The sequence below is a fragment of the Tetrao urogallus genome, assembly GCF_951394365.1.
Source record: "Tetrao urogallus genome assembly, chromosome: 1".
In the NCBI taxonomy this organism is placed as follows: Eukaryota; Metazoa; Chordata; class Aves; order Galliformes; family Phasianidae; genus Tetrao; species Tetrao urogallus.
The window spans coordinates 88,728,375-88,747,626 of record NC_136813.1 but is presented as its reverse complement, the minus strand read 5'-3'; the positions used below and the strand labels follow the sequence as shown (position 1 = coordinate 88,747,626).

General features: G+C 42.5%; 2 protein-coding genes across 4 annotated transcripts in view; both read left to right on the top strand.

The window, feature by feature from the left end:
- Positions 1-1,243: 1,243 nt before the first annotated feature.
- CBR1 (carbonyl reductase 1) lies at positions 1,244-5,689 on the top strand (the record flags this gene model as incomplete). Of its 2 annotated transcripts, none has more annotated exons than XM_079546143.1 (3): positions 1,244-1,529; positions 4,473-4,580; positions 5,253-5,689. In XM_079546143.1, 3 exons carry the CDS (start codon positions 1,244-1,246, stop codon positions 5,687-5,689), a joined length of 831 nt encoding a protein of 276 aa, XP_079402269.1. The 2 variants fall into 2 exon arrangements, with proteins under 2 accessions (XP_079402269.1, XP_079402268.1); XM_079546142.1 differs by having other exon boundaries at positions 4,473-4,584; positions 5,257-5,689.
- An 8,206-nt stretch (positions 5,690-13,895) lies between these two features.
- Positions 13,896-19,252, top strand: part of DOP1B (DOP1 leucine zipper like protein B) — a gene marked incomplete at both ends in the record, with an annotated part of 41,205 nt that continues 35,848 nt past the window's right edge. For both annotated transcript variants that reach the window (XM_079539870.1, XM_079539869.1), the window contains one exon: positions 13,896-14,033. In XM_079539870.1, the coding sequence (XP_079395996.1) occupies positions 13,896-14,033 (138 nt within the window). The remainder of the gene's footprint in view (positions 14,034-19,252) is intronic.

Below are 19,252 nucleotides of genomic sequence, written 5' to 3'. Positions count from 1 at the left end.
GACAGCATAAATTGCCTCTGTGGCTTCTCTGAAAGTAATAAAATCAACAGAATCGTGGCACCTGATCACACAGAGAGCACCACCAAGAAGCCCAGTACCACAGGGTGCAGCAACACCGCATGTTCGACAGCTGTACTGCATCGTCCTGTCTGGCTACGACTACGGAATCCCATTTCCCTCCAGCTCCCGATTCCGTCCAGAGAGAGACAGCATAGACGGTCACACGATACCCACCTGGCAAAGAGGAGGAAGAAACCCCCACAGCCGCTGCCGAGTCCGACCCGACCCGACCCGCCCTAGCCGCCGCGGGAGGCGGGGCCGCCCGCCGCCATTTTAAGTGCGCCCGCCTTCCCCCCGTTGTGTGTGGTTGCCGTTGGTCAGTCGGCTCGTAGCGGCGCTGAACTGAGGCGTGGGGGAAGGTGCGTAGTACTGGAGGTGGGTTGGGGAGGGCTGTAGCCCCTCGGGCACGCCCCAGCGGGGTTCTCTGGGTTTTGCAGCGGTGTGGTCTGTTCCTTTGGCCCGCGGGGTGGGTAGCTGCCCTGGGGTGGTTGTGGGGTGGCTAGCAGGCGGTTGTCCGGCGGGTCTTGGGGGCTGGCTTAAGTTTTTTCCCTAAGAGATGCTGGCTCAGGGTTGGCTACGAGTCTGTTTGGAAGGGAAATGACTATTAAGCCTAAAGTGAGCGGGCTCAGTTCCTCACCCTTTACTGAGGCCTTGTTTATCGACTTGGATAGCCTCAGTGCTTGCACTGAACCAGCTGCCTGTCCTCACGAGAAAGAGATAGTCTTCCTGTGAGGGGGATGTGCCCAAGTCCCTCCTGTCAGCAGCTTACATAACGCTACAGAGCAGTTACTCAGTGACAAGGCTGGTTGGGTGTTCTGTAAAACATTGCCACCTAATGCTGTTCTTTGCCAAAACCTCGTGCTACTTCAGTAAATTAGTGGACACTTACAACATGGACTTGCATAACTCAAAGAGGAATTCTGAATAGAATTTCTAAGGGGAAAAAAAGGAGAAAAAAAAAAAAAAAACAACAACAAAAAAAAAAAAAACACCCACCTGGTTCATCTGTAGATATACATTTCCACCCTTCTAGATGTAAAACTTCGCCTGACTGCTCATGGCAGGGTGTGAAATTAGATGGTCTTTAAGGCCCGTTCCAACCCAAGCCACTCAATGATTCCCTGAAACTTTCCTCCTTGCCATTTGCAGTGACTGTTGCTTTGGCATCCATCCAGAGAAGACAATGTCCAGCGTGCCTGTGGCTGTGGTGACCGGCTCCAACAAAGGGATTGGATTCTCAATTGTGCGAGATCTGTGCAAGCAGTTCAAGGGGGATGTGTACCTTACTGCCCGAGACCCTGGCCGTGGTCAGGAAGCAGTGGCAAAGCTCCGGGAAGAAGGGCTGCATCCACTCTTCCACCAGCTGGATATTGATGATCTGCAAAGCATTAGAGCCTTGCGGGACTTCCTAAAGGAGAAGTACGGAGGTCTGAATGTGTTAGTTAACAATGCAGGGATTGCTTTTAAAGGTAGGAATTGGGCTGTTTGGGGTAGTTGTTAGTCATGCGTGGTATAAAGTTATGTGGCAAAGTACAGTGTATGCAGCAAGGATTTCATAAAACCATTTTATGTGGAACTTCTGGGCTGTTTTTTGGCTGAGTAAGCTGCCTATTACCCCAGGCATGATAAGAAGGTAGTGTGAAATGACTCTTCATCTAGCACTTATTGTGTTAACTGTGTGTAAGGGTGCTTCCCTGGAGTATTTTATTTGCATCACATACAAAACATGAAAGTACTCAGGTATATGGTTGGGTTTGTTGCTGCAATGTTTTTGAGTTCCATCAGGCTCATGGGAGCCCATTATCTGCATGAATGTCAGCCATGTTCTTCTGGAATGTTGTTTTCTCTCTTCTGCAAGCTTCATACTTTACTCTGTGCATTACCTGCTCAAAGGTTCAGGGTGGTTAAAGAAAACCTTTGGGTGTTTTTGTTTTTCATTATTTAACTTTCTCAGGCCAGTTGGTCACCAACAGAATGGTTAACCTAAACCTAGCTGTGTTGAGCAGGAGTTAAATCCTTTCATCTCCTGGGGGGTGGAAAAGTAGTGGAAGTGAGGAAGGCACAGCAGTTGTAGGGTAGCAGAGCGCATTCTATTTGTAGTTATGAAAAATCATTGAAAATCAAGTTTGCTGCAGATGGAACAGGTCTTGAGCATGACTGCTAGTTCATTTCTCTGCCAGTACAGACTTGCTCATTCTGTGTCTTCTGGACTTTTAAAAAAAACCTCTTTGCCTGATCTCTAGCTAAGACATGTTACGCTGTTCAAGCACAGCATAAGTGTTCATTCACCTGCTCACAGTGTGAGTTAAGGCAGCCTGTCAGGTAGTGTGGATAAAACCTCACTTGCTGCTCATGTAGTCCAGTCAGCTGCCGTATTTTGTTTGGTACTCTGCATGATAATAGAATGGTTTGGATTGAAGTGAACGTCAAAGCTCAACCAGACTCAACCCCCTGCCAAAGGCAGGACTGCCTCCCAGCAGCTCCGGCTGACCAGGGCCCCGTTCAACCTGGCCTTGAACATGCCCAGGAATGGGGTATCCATGGCTTTTTCAGGCAGCCTGTGCCAGTGCTTCACTGCTCTCTCAGTGAAAACTTCCCCTGACGTCTAATCCAAATCTCCCCTTGTTTGTATTAATCATCAGCCCAATAGAGGGCAGCTGTTACTATAAATGAGTGCATCCCAAACTGTGGACAAATAGGTGCTAAAGTCTTAGAGCAGTGGTCTCAATCCAAGTATATCATGCAAAAACTTTGCAGGTACTCAGAACAACATTTCTTTAAGTCATAATGAGATCCTTAGCTCAGCCTGCTGGTGTTAGTGGGTTTGAGCTAGACTGGGCTGTAACTTAAGTGCAGTGTATGTTGTTGCTGATTTCACAGCAACTTGGCCTTCACCAGCTTGACAGCACAGTAGCAAGATTTGCTATAGCTCGTGTGGGGTATCTTAAAATTATTGTTGTGTACTCACTTAATAGATAAATCATAGACTCATTTAGGTTGGAAAAAAATCCTTATAGTCATGAAGTCCAACCATCAACCATGACCATGGCCACCACTAAACCATATCCCTAAGTGCCATGTCCACAAGTAGGTAAAAAAGGCATGAGCAATGAAGTTTCTGTTGCTTTCCTTGTAACATCATGGATTTTTCTGTTTAGAAGTTGTTTCCAGTTGCTCTGCCTTGACTTCATGCTTACAACTTACAGTGAGCCAACAGTAGGTCATATGGTTAAGAATTGTGGTAGAGGAACTGTTTATAACTGCTGTTAAGTTCTAGTATAGAGGGTTTAACACCTGTGTAATTGCTGTGATGCCTATCTCGTATTTTGGCATTTGTACTGAAGCTTGGCTTGTTAGGTTTTTGCTTACATCCCAGAATTTATGCTTTCTTTATTGTAGTACTGTTATTGCAGTTAAGGATTAATCACTTAATTGCTTTTGTTCTATGCTACACATAGTCTGAAGTCCATAGGCCACTGAAAAATGTCCCTTTATGAAATGAATATGTACTCATGACCAGCATTCTGGGTGAGCTTCTGTGAAAGCAGTGACCTGCTGCTGCTTCCCTTTGAAATTTACAAAGGTCTGGGCTCTGGAGGCAAGAGAAGACCTACTTCATCTGTATAGGTGGCCTTTATTATTGCTGAGATTGAGCCTGTAGCAGATCAGGAGGAGTACTGACACTTCAGCGTATTTCCCTGCAAAGTAGAGGTTGCATAGCATATAGCTTACTGATAAGCCAGGTTGTCAGCTGATGGTATGTCCTACCCTGCCTTTGGTGGAGGCTGTCTGTTCTGTCTGAAATTGCAGCCTTAAGTGCAGTTCTGTGGTCTGCTTAAGACTACTTATGTCAGTTTCCAGCTCTTTGCTAACTGTTATTTCCTATTCTTTTACTTCTGTCAGCAAAGATCTATCAGCTCGGGGAATTATTTATGACACTTGTATTTATCAGAAGAAGGTTGTTTGGTGTGGTTTTTTTTTTGTTTTTTTTTTGTTTTTGTTTTTTGTCTGCACCAAATGTTATCCTTCTGTTCTTATAGAATCTTGTATAATGTGTCTTGCTGTTCTGACCAAGTCCTGGGTGAGAACCCAAAAGACATGATGACAGATGAGTTAGGCTGTGGAAGCTGTTGTCTGCCCTAGTTTTTGAATCTGAATGCTGTTAAAGGGTAGTAGTTAAACTGCTGCATCTTCAATATCACTACCCTAGATTCAGGATATCCTTCCCTTTTGATTGTCCCTTTCCCCTGTGTCCTCCCCACATACAACAATGGACTAGTTGGGCAGCCATAAGAAAAACTTCTGGGGTTTTCTGTTCATGCAGTAACTTCCTTTCAACAGTATTATAATTCTGATTTATTCTTTCTTTTTTTTTTTCCTCCCCTCCTTTGCTACCACCATTTTAAAAAAAGTTAATGACAGAACTCCATTTGCAGTCCAAGCAGAGGTTACACTTAAGACAAACTTTTTTGGAACCAGGAATATTTGCACAGAATTGTTGCCTCTTATGAAGCCCTATGGTAAGTATAACATAACAAGTAGAGAAATAGTTCTGTATGAATCTTGGTGCTTATGACAGGATTTTGCTATTTAATGTCTTGAAACACACTGCCCAACGAGGAACTATATTTGTTGTCTGAATTGTTATGAACTAGCAAGAAAAAAGAAGGAAATGAGTGAATTACCGATTCATCTGGCTCATTCCTGTGTACCGAAATGCTAGGAGAGAAAAAGCTTGCTGCAGTTTTGCATGCTGGGATTTGTATTCTGGAAATAAGCTGATAGTGCCAATGTGTTAGTGACTAGATTGCTTTTGTTGAATTCTGCATTATTCTGGCATTTGGGCTGCATTCTAAAAGCTGTAGCAAAACCAGGAATATTTTTCACTTCAACATCTGGCTGCCATTATTGATAAAATTACCTTCTATTCTGAGTATGCCTACAGATTGTAATGGGCTATTTCCTGGAAGCATTCCTGAAATCCGGTGTTGAGTTTTTGCAGATTCACACTTTATCTTTTTGTGATGAAACTCACTACAAACACTGAACATAAAGTGAACCCTGATCAGTTGTGTTCACATAAAATATTTTACAGGTGTTTGTTTCAGTGAACACACAGCTGTAAACAGACTTGAATTTGGGGTTTATTTAGTATGTACAAATATAACCAGTCTTTATTCTCTTTTTAACAGGTAGAGTGGTGAATGTCTCTAGCGTGCAAAGTATCTCAGCTCTGGCAGGCTGTAGCCAAGAATTGCAGAAGAAGTTCCGCAGCAACACAATCACTGAGGATGAGTTAGTGGAGCTCATGACGAAGTTTGTGGAAGATACTAAGAAAAGCGTGCATGAGAAAGAAGGTTGGCCAAATACTGCTTATGGGGTATCCAAAATTGGTGTCACAGTCTTGTCCAGGATTCAAGCCCAGATGTTAAATGAGAAAAGAAAAGATGACCACATCCTTCTTAATGCCTGCTGTCCTGGATGGGTGAGAACAGACATGGCAGGTCCAAAGGCCCCTAAATCACCAGAGGAAGGAGCTGAGACACCTGTTTACTTAGCCCTTCTGCCTTCTGATGCTGATGGTCCTCACGGGCAGTTTGTTAGTGACAAAACTGTTCAAGCCTGGTAAACTTAACATCTGTGGACCCTTGCAAGTGGTAAACGTGGCTGTGAGTTAACATGTGCCTTGGTAGGGAGACATACATCTAGATCAGTCTTGCCCTGGCCACTTTAGCACTGGGTCTTTTGTCTTTGTAGCAAGGGTTGCAGTTACTGAGTTTCCTAACATTCTGTACTATGGTACTTTCAGCGGTGTCTGTTGGCTTGCTTGCAGCATTGATTGGGTAGCCTGACTTCTGATTTCTGGGGTGTTCCAACCTAGTTAACATGAGTTGATTTGGTATTGCCCCAGTACAGATGTGCCTGACCTTGTTTTACAATAGTTCAGTTTTAGTGAAATCATTGCCAACCCTTCTTTTTTTCCCACATAAGAGAGCCTATATATCTCTGTGAAATGGGGCTTATATGAGGAGACAGATGCCTTGTGCTTTCTCTGTGCAGTGGATCTTTTTGGGGGACCATAGTTGCTTCTTAAGATTGTATGGGATTTCTTCAACAGAGAGAGGGTTTTTTTTCAGTGCTGCAGTCTAACTAGTTTGGGTTGGGAGGAGCTTATCAAACTGAATCACTGTTGTATAGAGATTGCTTATTGTTATAGAACAGAACTCGGTGGAAACAAAAACAGCGATGATGTACCACTAATAGGGAAAAATTACCTAGTTGGTTTTATTAATATGTATAAAATGTGATTACTTACAGACTTATACAAGTGGCTTATTCTGGTATGAATACTAAAAATCTCTGTTTGAGTCTATTTTTTGTATCCAAGTCTAATGCAAGTATGTGATGTTTGGAATATGCAGAGACAAAATAAACTATAGAACTGGTGTAGCAAACATCCGAACTTCTGCAGGACTTCAGTTCCATTTATTGCACAACCTGAAGTTTTCATACTAAGAACCCACACTAAATGCTGTAATGAGATGGAAAGTACCACAATAATAGTGAGGTAGCAAAGTCTCTGGGTACAGCAAATGAGAACGAGCCCACTTGCAGCAGCTGCTAACACAGAAATGAAAGAAAAGAGCTGTTTATCTTTGAGAAGGCCTCAGGTAAGCAGGGATCTCCAGAGATCCTCGTCTCCACTACCAACACTTAAATGAGGTCTGGGAAAGGATGGATCCGGCTTCACCCCTTCTGGTTACTGAGGTACACTGTATGCAACTGAAATCCCCTGGGTGGACACTGCCTTCCCACCGGGTGCTCTGTCACTGGTTTTGGCTGTGACTTCATGTTTCTGCTACAAATGCCCTCTGTGTAGTGGAAAAAAAATGAACTAAGAATATAGTTGTCACAGTTTTCTTCTTTTTTTTTTCTTAAAAAAAAAAAAGTCCTTCAAGTAAAATGGCAAGTAGAAGAAGCAGTAATATGGAGAATGTTGTTGTTTTAATAGTTAGTCATTGTGTTTCAAATGCTTAACTTCGAAAGGCAGAGCCACGAGGCAGCCTATGGGTAGGTTGAGGTAACTGGTTGCTGCTGGTAGGATTGAGGTGGGTTTTAGTCACACTCAGGCACTAACCTCTTAACCTTCTCCATGATGTCTTGGTTTCAGATAACATGACAGCCATGGCTAGTCTCAAAGACCCTGCCTGTTCCATGTTTCCTGCAGGGCAGGACTGCTATGCAGGAAGAGGATACCTCCCTCTTCAATGCTGAGAGACTGAAAGAGCTGTGGAAAATTGCAGGTCTCATTTAGTCACGAAAAAAATGTAACAGTCATGTTAATTCTTAATTAGGAGTCAGCAAGACAATGGCAAAATGGGCAGAATGGCGAGGCCAGACTGTTTTCAGTGGTGAGTGGAGACAGGACAAGGGGAAACGGCCGGAAACTGCAGCATAGGAAGTTCTGCACAAACGTGCGCAAGAACTTCTTTACAGTGAGGTGACGGAGCACTGGAACAGGCTGCCCAGGGAGGTGGTGGAGTCTCCTTCTCTGGAGATGTTCAAGACCTGCCTGGATGCCTACCTGTGCGACCTGCTGTAGAGAACCTGCTTTGGCAGGGGGGTTGGACTCGATGATCTCTGGAGGTCCCTTTCAACCCTTACAATTCTGTGATTCTGTGAAAATGGCTTAGCCAACTGAGTTTTACACTGGCTTTCTGTGGTAGTTTGTGTTCAGGGAAGTCTTAAGTAACGAGACACTGAGCACAGTATGTGTTGTTTTGGTAATCACTTAACAGCACAGAACAAAGCTGAGAGTATTAATCTTTTAGAGATATTGGTTTGGTTTTTTTATTAATATGGAAGTGTTGCTACGAGTTAAGCCCCAGATATCATAAAAGAGGATGAGTGTTGCCTCCTGAAGTTACCATGCTGATATATTCTCTATGAAGAAAAACATCTGAGGCCTGGTGCTTAATGGCAACAGATCATTTAAAAAATCCCTGTTTAAAGGAGGGGGGAAAAAAAAAAAAGCTTATGCATTCTGTGTAGCAACTATAGGCTGCCTACAGCATCATAGCTCCAGTGGCCGTTCTGCTAGTACCATGACTCACATTCTAGTGTGCAACAGAAAGGACCGTGGTTTTCCTATGTTCTTTGGCTGTCTTACTGGTATTTGGGGTGGGGGGGAAACTTGGCTATTCTGATTTAGTAATATATCGTGCAGAACTGTTGAGAGATGTAATTGAGCAGTGGAGAGTCATACGTACTTTGATTCTTGACACTTGAGTCATTATGTTTCAAAAGTTGCACGCCCTTCTAGGTTGTGTGTATGAACTTTACAAATGAACATTTACCCAAACTTCTACTTATTTTCATAAGGTTTCTACAAAGAGCAGACTAAGAATCCCTGGTGTGTTTAATGCAGCTAAATTATATCCATCATAAGAGCAAATCAGTTTCTCAGTCTCTTCTACACTCCTTAAAGCTCCTCCTTAAGTCTAACTCAGCATCTGGGTTATTGTTGGTGGTTTTTGTTGTGTTGTTTTTTTTGGTTTTTTTTTCTACATTTAAGTCAAACAAATGATGTTTGACAGTCTTACAGATGTTTCAATTTCTTACACTAAGCCCTTTTGCAGCGCTTATTCTTTTTAAGAAGTGGAAGACTATTTAGTAGTCCATCAGAAATGCTGTTTTTGTAGTGATTGATTATAATACAGTTTCCTCTGATACAGATCGAAAGAACAGAGGACACATCTTTTACAGCCTTTCAGTTCAGCGGTGCCATACTTGAGGAAGGAGAAGCCAAAAAATAACCGCTCACAGGACCAGCCTGAGGCAGGGAGGAGCTTTTGCAAGAGATGCACACCCATCTCCTTGTGACAGCGGGATGAGGACTGCATATTGGGAACAGAGCTGGGACTGTGCGTGGCAGGCTTCCAGAGGAGGTCTGTTTGCCAAGAGCAGAATGAGAGGACAAGCTGTACAGTATGCCTAGCAGGCTGAGTCTTTGGACAGGGCTTCCATTGTTCAACCATAATTTATTTTTAAGGCTGCTTCCCTGCTTCTCTCCCATGTCTGTTATGTCTGAAGTGTTTTGTTGTATTCAGATTCTGGCATGCCTGCAGAGTGGTCATTGTATGAAGTTTAAGGGTTGGGAAAAGAATGAAATAATGATCTGTTCTACTGTATGAAACCTTTACATGTGAATTACTGCTTTTCTTTTTACAGCATGTCAGTAACATTTTCACTTTGCAATTTATTAGCTAAAGAAAATGGCTGGCAATGCAGTGACTGTGGTGACATGGAACAGCAAAGGAACTGGACTGACAATTGTGAGAGCTCAGTGGAGGCACTTCATTGGTGATGCCACGGCTTGTGCAGGAGCCGTTCAGGCAGCAGTGGCAAAACTTTGGGAGTGGAAGCTGTACAGGCTTCTGTATCAGCTGGATATAGACAGTGCTAGTAATAATGTGGTGTTTTCCTACTTGAAAAAAAAGAACTTTTTGAACTGGTTTATGGCTATAGTGAACTTTAATTTAACCCAACTCTTGTGGTAGCATGATCCAACATACAGGCAATCTTCAAATGGCTTTAAGTTGAGAGAGAGAAGACTTAGGATGGATGTCAGGGGGAAATTCTTTTCTATGAGAATGGTGAGGTGCTGGCACAGGCTGCCCGGAGAGGTTGTGGATGCCCCGTACTTGGAGGTGTTCAAGGCCAGGTTGGATGGGGCCCTGGGTAGCCTGGTCTAGTATTAAATTGGGAGGTTGGTGGCCCTGCATGTGGCAGGGGGGTTGGAGATTCATGATCCTTGAGGTCCCTTCCAACCCTGGCCATTCTGTGGCTTTGAGTGCTGTGGATTTCCTTTCAGGCTAAAAATGCATCAAGAAAATTATATAAACCACTTAGCATTACTTAAAATGTTTAAATGAAGAACATAACTGAAATGCCAGTCTCAAATTCATATAAAAATATTTGTAGTTTATTTTCTCCCCTCAAATAATGGGAATTAAAAAAAAAAAAAAAAAGGAACAATGATGTTTTACAACAGAAAAATTTCAGTTTTGTTTTTGCTCTACAAAGACTACTTCATTTTGGAGCTGACAATAAAGGAAACCATCAGCTGGAAAGTGTTCTGGTCTTGGAGGCCAGTTGTCATTGCCTGCAGATTACTTCACAAGGTGAGCCATTCATAGCACATAGATCTTAATGAGTAATACTTAACATCTCATTTTCCAGCTAGGATTGTCGTCTTGTCTTTGGGCCCTACTCACCACGTTGTCACGGTTATTCTACATTCTTAAAATCTTACATTTGTGTCTTCAGATATGTACCTGCACTGTGAGACACCCCATAGCAGCGTCTGTTTCGTTTGATTGGAGTTGTGTAGTATTTAGAGGGTATACAACAGAAGTGCCTCTGGTTTTATTTCTGTATGTGTTGGTTTAGATTCTTCTATGGAGGTAATGTGGAGAAAACAAGCAACTTGTTAAACTTTCATCAGTATTATTTACTGATGAAAATAAATAAGAAAGTGGACTGACTTGAAGGCTGGCTGGTTTCAGCGCATGCTCCAATCCATGTTTGCCGTCAGACTGAATGCTTCCTTGGCCTCTCTGTTCAGTAGACTCTGCCTCAGCTGACTTGACACCCTGAAAGCACTCAAGGCCAGGTTGGATGGGGCCCTGGGCAGCCTGAACTGGTGGGGGGCAGCCCTGCCCATGGCAGCAGGTTGGAGATTGGTCTTTGAGGTGCCTTCTAACCAAAGCCAATCTATTATTGTTACAGATCTGTCATAAGTTTAAAAGATATCTGAAATGAGGTGGGGTATCTCGTGCCCCAACCCAGGTGCAGCACCTTGCACTTGGTTCTTGCTGAACCTCATTATGTCCCTGTGGGCCCACTCCTCGAACCTGCCCAGGTCCCTCTAGATGGCATCCCTTCCTTCTGCAGTACCAATTTGATGTCACCAGCATCAGGCTGAGAGGAACTCCACAGCACTCAAAGTCATAGAACAGCCTGGGATGGAAGGACGTCAAGGATCACAAATCTCCAATCCCCCTGTCAAGGCAGGGCCACCAACCTGCTCATTTAGTACTAGTCCAGCCCACTCAGTTTGGTGTCGTCAGCAAACTTGCAGAGGCTGCACTTAGTCCCATAATCTATGCTGTTGGTAAGGATCTTAAAGACGTATATATAGATATAATAATGTTAAAAATAATTGCAAAATGCTTCATGCCTTTGTCACATGCACGTTACGTGTTGATCAGCTGTTACTGATGTGCTTCATGTGCACATGCTGACCCTCACATTGTCAGCAGATGCTGGCTTCTCAAATGGATGGAATGTGCAGCAGCCACATGGGCTGCATAGGAACCTGTGAGTAACTGCTAAGACTACAGAGAGAGAGAGAATGAGCGGTGAAAATCTGCCAGCAGCGCTTTTGGTTCCTGGTCCAGCTTTGGAAAGACGGTCCAGAACTGAGATAAGAGTCTATTACCGCAGAACCATCAGTAAGTACCTTACCGGTTTGTCTTCTCACCACAGAACTCACCCACTCACCCCAGGAGGTGGCACCCCGTCGCTGCGGGACGGGACGAACTGTCATAAGGGCGGCGGCCGCCCTGTTACCGCCAGGGGGCGCGCGAAGCCCGGCCGCGGCGCTGAGCCGTGCCATCTCCCCGCGGAATTGCGGGGGGGCATCGTGAGTGAGCCGATGTGCCGCCCGCCGGGCCGGGCAGCCTGCTGTGTGGGTGAAGACGCGAGGAGATGTTTCTGGGCGGGTCAGCCAGAGGCTGGATCAGAGCTGGGTTGCACCTGAATGCTCTCTTCCCCCCCCCCCCTCCCCTCATCTCTACTCTCCCCGTGCTGCGTTCAATGGTATCGCCCAGCTGCCGACCGCAGCGCAGCCCGCCTAGTAGCGGGAGGGGCTGCTGCTCGGTGGCAGGTTGGGTCGGTTTTTTCGCTCCTTCCCGTTGCCATAGTGACTGCGGGCCGGGCCGCGACACCGGGACACGTCGCCGCCGTCAGCACAGCCACAGCACGGCGGGTCTGCGGGGCGCTGTCAGGTACCGGTGGTGCGCGGGGGCGGGAGGGAGCGGCGCGGGGCTCCCGCCGCGGTCACCTGCGTTTGTCGGCGGGCGGCGCGGTGCCTCCCGCCGCTGTGGAGCTTCCTGACAGCACGTAAAGGTTGATGTTTGGTGCCGTGTGTAAATTTTGGTGTTGTTGCGGGCTTGCTTTCGTCTAATCAACACGGATGCTCAGCCCTGCTCACGGCAGGGGGTTTGGAACGGCTTCTAATGCGGTCCAGCAGTCCGGTGATTCGGGCACATGAAGGAAATGAGGGAAACGGGGCTTTTTGCATCTTTATTGTGGTGGGTTAAAAAATACCACAAGAACAGGCAAGCGAAAACACACATGGTCTTGCCGTTAACTTAGAATCAGTCACAGAATCATGGGGCCGTTTGAGTTGGAAGGGGCCCTTAAAGGTCATCTGGTCCAACTCCTCTGCAATGTACAGAGGCACCTACGGGTAGATCATCATTTATCTATGTATGTTTTTATCGTAGAGATGTACCTAGGCTGAACAACATCAGGTATTTTGTTAGCAGTGGCAGAGCCCTGCTGGATCCTTCTATTAAGGAGCACAAAAGTGGCTTAAACGTGCCTTTGAAATCACTTCTCACTTTTGGGTCCATCTGCATTTTTCTGTTTGAGTTTCGTACCCCTTCTCAATGTAGTTATTATTTCCTGTTCAAGGATAGTACACAGTTCAGGTTCTCTTCTGGTGTTTTTTTTTTTTGTTTGTTTGTTTGTTTTTGTTTTGTTTTTTTTAAGAATGCAGAAGACTGCTTTGACTTATTTTTGTGACTTAAAATCAGGAAACTGAACACAGACGTCTTTCAGAAACATGATAGAATGTTACTACAGGACTATACTCACTTTCCTGTGTCAGTGAGACAGCACAGATTGACCTAAGCCTGGCATTCTGAAACCTAAGCATGTATCTAGGTGCTTATTTTGATATTAGCCAGCAGAACTATTATCATAGCTGGTACAGGAGTGCAGATAAAATTTCTTGTATGCACGGTGCACCCAAGCCCATTTCCTATTGTTATAAACCAGCTTTGGTTTGGTTGTGTTTTATCTGAACATGAGGAAAGCACGTCTGGAAAACTTGTTTTTCTACTCTGCAAAAAATATATGAACACATTGTGGTGAAGTAAAGGAAGACTTGGATGCATGGCTTGTCACCTTTGCGCAACACCTTGAGCCTTTTACGTCACCGTTTCCTGCTGGCAATTAGACATGTTGAGTTCTGAGGGATTCTTCTTCTAAGGGCTGGGAATCCCATTAAAGGGCCTCCTCTGAAGAGTTACATTTTGATATGAAATGTTTCACATTCCACTGCTACATGTAAGCATGCAGAACACTGCACGATGACGAAAACTACTCGTGTCTCCCTGCTTGTCAGCATTCTGCCTATTTGCAATGAGACTTTATAGTTTCCTTTCTTACTGTGTGACAGATCCTTGTGCATGGAATTAAAGCAAACACAACAACAATAAAAAAAAATATATTTCATAAACAGGGAACTCTGACTGCAAAGCCACTAAAACAGTTGATGGAGAGTTGGAGTCACGCTTGCAAAGTTATTTTTAACTTCATTTTGCAACGGGATCATCTGACTGGTTTACTGGGATGTCAGTGTTTCTATGTATCTATTGTTATAACATTTTCGGTTTACCAGAGCTTAAATGTCAATTATCTCTTTGAAACTCTGTATATATTTTAGTTTACCAGGAAATTTCACCTTGCTATGAGAACTGAAGATGGATCCAGAGGAGCAGGAGTTACTTGGTGATTACAGATACAGGAATTATTCTTCAGCAATTGAGAAAGCTTTGAGAAACTTCGAATCATCAAGTGAATGGGCAGATCTTATATCTTCCCTTGGCAAACTCAATAAGGTACAGTGTCACAGGACTGTTTTTTCATTTGTTTGTTATCTTTGTATTCACTGTAACTCACTGTGTTTAAAAAAAAAAAAAATTAAAAATCAGTTGGAAAATACTAGTTTATAAAAGAAGGTAATGGAAACAGCTAAATTAGTATCTTTTGTGTAAATATGAGAAATCCTGATAAAACCAGCAAAGATTTTCTTCAAATTGCGTTTGTTCCCTTTATACATATGTACAGGTATGTCTAATTTAGATTTTGGTTTTAAACAGTCTCACAGTCCTGGTTAAATTGAACCTAGGATAGTTGAATAAGGCTTTATGTAGGCCAAGAAGTTGCAGAATCTACTATAGCTACCAAGTAAAAAAATTATATTTAAAGAACACATTTACTTGACCACGTCCTCGTATTTGGGGAAATAACTGATTTGTTGCTGCTGGTGGTTTGTTCTGTGTGACCATGGAAAATATGAAAAAATAAAACGTCTCATATGGGAAAACACCTAGAAAATGTTTTCTCCTCTTGCCCAAGAAAGAAGGAGAATGTTATTTGTGTCCCATTCAGTTTATTTTAACGTAATGCTCTTCCTGAGTGTACATGGGGTGTGAGTAGTTGCATCATCAAGTAAATAGGAATGGGAGGAGACAGCTCTTGCAGAATTCATAAGGAAATATGTTGTTAGCAGACGTGTGTCATGTGACTTTGCTGTTATTGCTAAACCATAATGTCACAGAGGTTTCAAAGGGAAGGAGAATCTAAATGGAAGGTTTTCTAAAGGGCAGACACCTTTTTTCCTTGTCAACAGAAGGAAGCTGCATATTGCTTTGTTAATAGGAGTTGCACGTTTCTGCCTACAGTATTTCTCCCTGTATTCTTGCTGAGGACGGTCATAAGGAGAATGAAAGGCCTTCAGAATGCTTCTCCTGAAAGGAAAAAATCAGAATTTAAATGAGATTACATGCCTATGGCAGAAAGTAGGCTTTGATCTTTTATCTGGATCTAGGTGAATACACTGCAACTGACTAACACCTAGCTGAAACTCCTGTGCAGGGTACAGGATTGCCAAAATACATAACAGCATAGTGGGAAACAAACAGAAAGGCTTTCAGCTGTTACATCAGTCCATCTGCTGTGGTATTTTGTGGACTTAATTAGGTATTAGGAGCATAGGAATTGGTAGAAGAGTATTCATCCCTAGTGTTCATCTGCTTCTGCCTGTTATCTGAAAAGAGGGTTGATAACAGAAAAGTCAGGGGAGTGTGCCACAAAAAGGAAGATTGTGAGATAAGATATCAGTAGCTATTTGCTTAACTCCTGTGATATCTCATTTTTTCTATAAAGCAAAAATATTGTTGGGGAGCTCTTTTCATGGTGTGATTCTAACATAAAGAGCCTAATTTATTCTACTGACAGTTTCTGATAATCCAAGAATGAAATGAGTGGGTAGAAGGAAAGAGGTGAACATTATCTTAATGACAGAAACATCTGTAAAAATACGAATTATTTTACACAGCACGTGATTATATTCAGGAGTCTGAGTGTTGGTAACAGTGATGCCTATTACTAAGCAAACATGAAAATGCTGAGAAAGGGAGAGAGAGCAAAGAGAAGGAGTTTTGGAAGGACTTTTGTTTTTGGTGTTGTTTGGGAGATCTTAAGCACATGCTTCAAAAGGATCTTTGAATTGTGAGTGCTCTTGCTTACATACTTGTAATATTTTCTGAGGCTTTTTCTCCTGTAGGTAGAGTACTGGGTCTTGTGGTACTTGTGCTACTGAGTCTCACAGGTTAATACCCACGCCCTTATTTCCATAAAAGTTCAGTGGAATTACCTTTTTAATACAAAGGCTGAAGGAATAGGCATGGGGCTGCTCCTATTTAAAGATGAGAGAAAAAGGGTGGAGGAAGCTGATACAAATGCGTTCAGCCATGGCTAAAACACATTGCCTTGGAGCTCTTGCTGTTCTTATTGCTGGTGGAAAAAGAGGCAGTCTTACTACTTCTTGCTAATATTAAATGCCTACCAAGGTTACACTGAATGTTATTTTTCACAATCTCTTTGTTGCTTCTGTGGTTCTCTGTTTCATGGTAACTTGTAGAACCACAGGAGCAGCAGAGGAACTGCCTGACATCAGTCTGAATGATCAGCTAAAACGGTCGGATTGTACATCTCAAAAGACAGTTTTGTCACTTAAGGGAGACAAAGCTTATCTAACTTTTGATGTCTTCAGTGCGGACATTTTTACTTTGAATCACTTTTAAGCAGGGAGACAAATAAGGTTAAAGGTTTTAATTAGTTAGATGTGACTCACCTCTTGCTATTTAAAGTAGATCAGAAGAATCCTGTCCTAAAATTGCTTGTGTTTCCTACTGGCTTTTTAGGAAGCCTGAAGTGAGTTACTACTATTTTGCTCATGTTTTTTTAGATGACCTGGACTTGTAAGATTAGGTAAGATAAATCCTCTGTGGTATTCTGACCAGAACTGCAGGTATTACCAGGTGTATGAGTGAAAACAAAAGCTAGCATTGGCGAGGTTGCTAACTTACGCTACATCAGATATTTGTTTTTTCATTTTACAGTGTGTTGCACATCACGATGATGGATCCTACCTCTAGTTATATAAACCAATCATTTAGTAGCTGCAGCGTGGGCTGCTCTGTGCTTCAAGAAGTAGGATTACCATCTTCTCGTTGCTCTTAATGGATACAGCCTTGAAGTGTGTTTTAATTATTTTTGGAAATTTGCATACGTTCGCTGTCCGTAGAACGCTGTTTTGTGCCTAAGGTTTTCAGATCTTCAGTACAGATTGCTGCATCCAGGATTGTCTGAGTGCCAAAAAGTGATGGTGCTACTGCAGATTTTGCCAGCTTGTTCCAATGCTGTAGTAAGATACAACTTTAGACAACTCTGCAAAGTCACTCTGATAGAAGAAATTTTTAGGTTCTCCTCCTCCACCCCTATTTTATTTTTAAACCTAGAAATAGGTGATAGTTCAGCATACGTAAGCTTGCCTTGTTTCACATTTAAAATTCTTGAAGCAGTCTGTTCAGAATTCAAACAAATCAGAAGGAAAGGGGAAAGAAAGAACAAAAATCATTGCTGCTGCACAGCTGACCTTTATTTCAGCAGTAACATTTAATGCAACACTATGTTCTTGAGGGGAGAGAAAGATTCTTCCAAAACACAGATTTTTGTCAGCAGAGCCCTCATTCATGCCGGTTAGTTTGTATGAGAAGTGTGACTGCCATGTCTTTATGACAGCTGTTTGCTGGCTTACAAACACCGTTTGCCTTCTGTTGAAGGGAAGCCCTGCCTTCTAATGGCTTTATGGAACTTCACCGCACCCAGTGCTCAAATGCAGTGTGCAGAACTGGGGATGTGTCTCCTTCTTTTGATATAACTTCAGTTCCCAGTTTCCTAACTACCAGCTTTGAACTTCATGCTGCTGTTTTTATGGAAGCTGGAGCTCTGTTATGAATTTCTCTCAAACTTATCTGGCAAATGAATCAGTGGAAAATGGACTTATAGGCTGGCCTTCTCCCTCACTCCTCCCAACTGCTGTTGACTTAAATAAGAGTTAGAGGATTTCCTGGTTGAATATACATGCTGCTTTTTTTTTTTTCTGGAATTTTGTTTATGGGAATATAAATATTTACTTGATTTGCTTGCTTTTCTTAATGTCTAGGCAAATTGATACTGTGGTGCTATAAAGCAGCGTAGGCCTTAACCAGTAACTGTGGAAATAGAAATATTCCTGTGTGCATGCCTGTGTTTGTTTTGTGTTTTCAGCCACAGCACTAAAAAAGCCATGTGTATACACTATAAAGAGTAGATAGTCTTCTGCGCTTTATAGCTCATGTTCAAAGAAGGCAAAAGCATCCTTATGCATTAGAAGATGTTCTATGTGTATAACGTAACTCTTCTTCTATCATAATTGCTTGCATGCAGGAAATCTGGAGAAAAGGAGAAAATGTAGATCAGGGTAGGCTTCAGCCCTTAAGTAACTGAATATCATCAAATTATGCTCACAAGAATTAAAAAAGGAAAAGAAGCAGAGGGAATAATGTCAGTTCCCAATCCTGTGAGGACAGTTGTCCACCTGCTATTTTCTATGTAGTTAATATGAAGATTTTAGCAGATAGTATATTAAGATGGTATCTGTTTGATCCTAAACTCAGAAAATACTTACCACTGGTGTATTTTTTTTTTTTTGTAGTCCATCTTCTTTTATATTTACAGAAGGTGTGGGCAAATATAATCCATCCAATATAAGCAGAATGTTTCAAAGTCCACCTTTCAAAGTTGGTACAGGACAACAACATGTTAAAGATTTTTTTTTTTCCTATCTCAAATATAAAAGCTAATTTTGCAAGTAGAGTTTTTGCCCGTTAGAGTTTCATGTGTGAGATTATGCTGTACTCTTCAATTCTGGCTTTTAATACCAGTTAAAATGCAAATCGCATCATGGTGGGGGTGAGAGGGGAGGGAGGGAAGAAAGGAAATATAAAATGGCATTTGTAGTGTAAGCATTTCAGAGTAATGTGACATTTCTTTCTACTTACTGCTGTTAGGAGCTCACAGCCGCCTTCTTCTTGAGTGAAGTTTTGTTTGTTTGTTTGTTTTTTACTAGAAACTCTTCACTAAGAGCTAGTCTCAGCTTAGGCAGGGCAGCAAAAAGGAGAAATAATGCAGTGTAGAAGATTTTTAACTTCTCATGCCCACCTACTGTGAAGTCTTAAATGATACACTGCACACACCTTTGAAGTAGGATGAGTTTTGTGTTTTCTTCTGAACGCTGATGTGAATAGTCGGGATTCTCCATTGAAGTGAATGCTGTGATCACTGATGTACTGTGTTTTTCTTGGAACTGGACAAGCATGAGTTAGTTCCTTTGTCTAGTGGTTTTTTTTTTTTTTTTTTTTTTTTTTTTTTCTCAGGCATACTAGAATAACATAGAGTTTTAAAGGGTTACATGGGACAAGATCAAGACTTAGCCTTTGGGAGAGTCATGAATCTGCCTCATCCTGAAAACATCCTAAAAGGCAACCTGCTGTAAAACACTTGTTTGTGTTAATAGTTGGTGATTAAAGGCAGAAGTAGCATTTACTTGCAACTTCTTTCTTTTAATTGTTGCTTTCTCAATTTTAGAAACATACTTATTTGTATTTATATACTCATTTGCTTTAATGAAAAGAGTAATGTTTTCAAGAAAGGCAATGCAGTTTGGTCT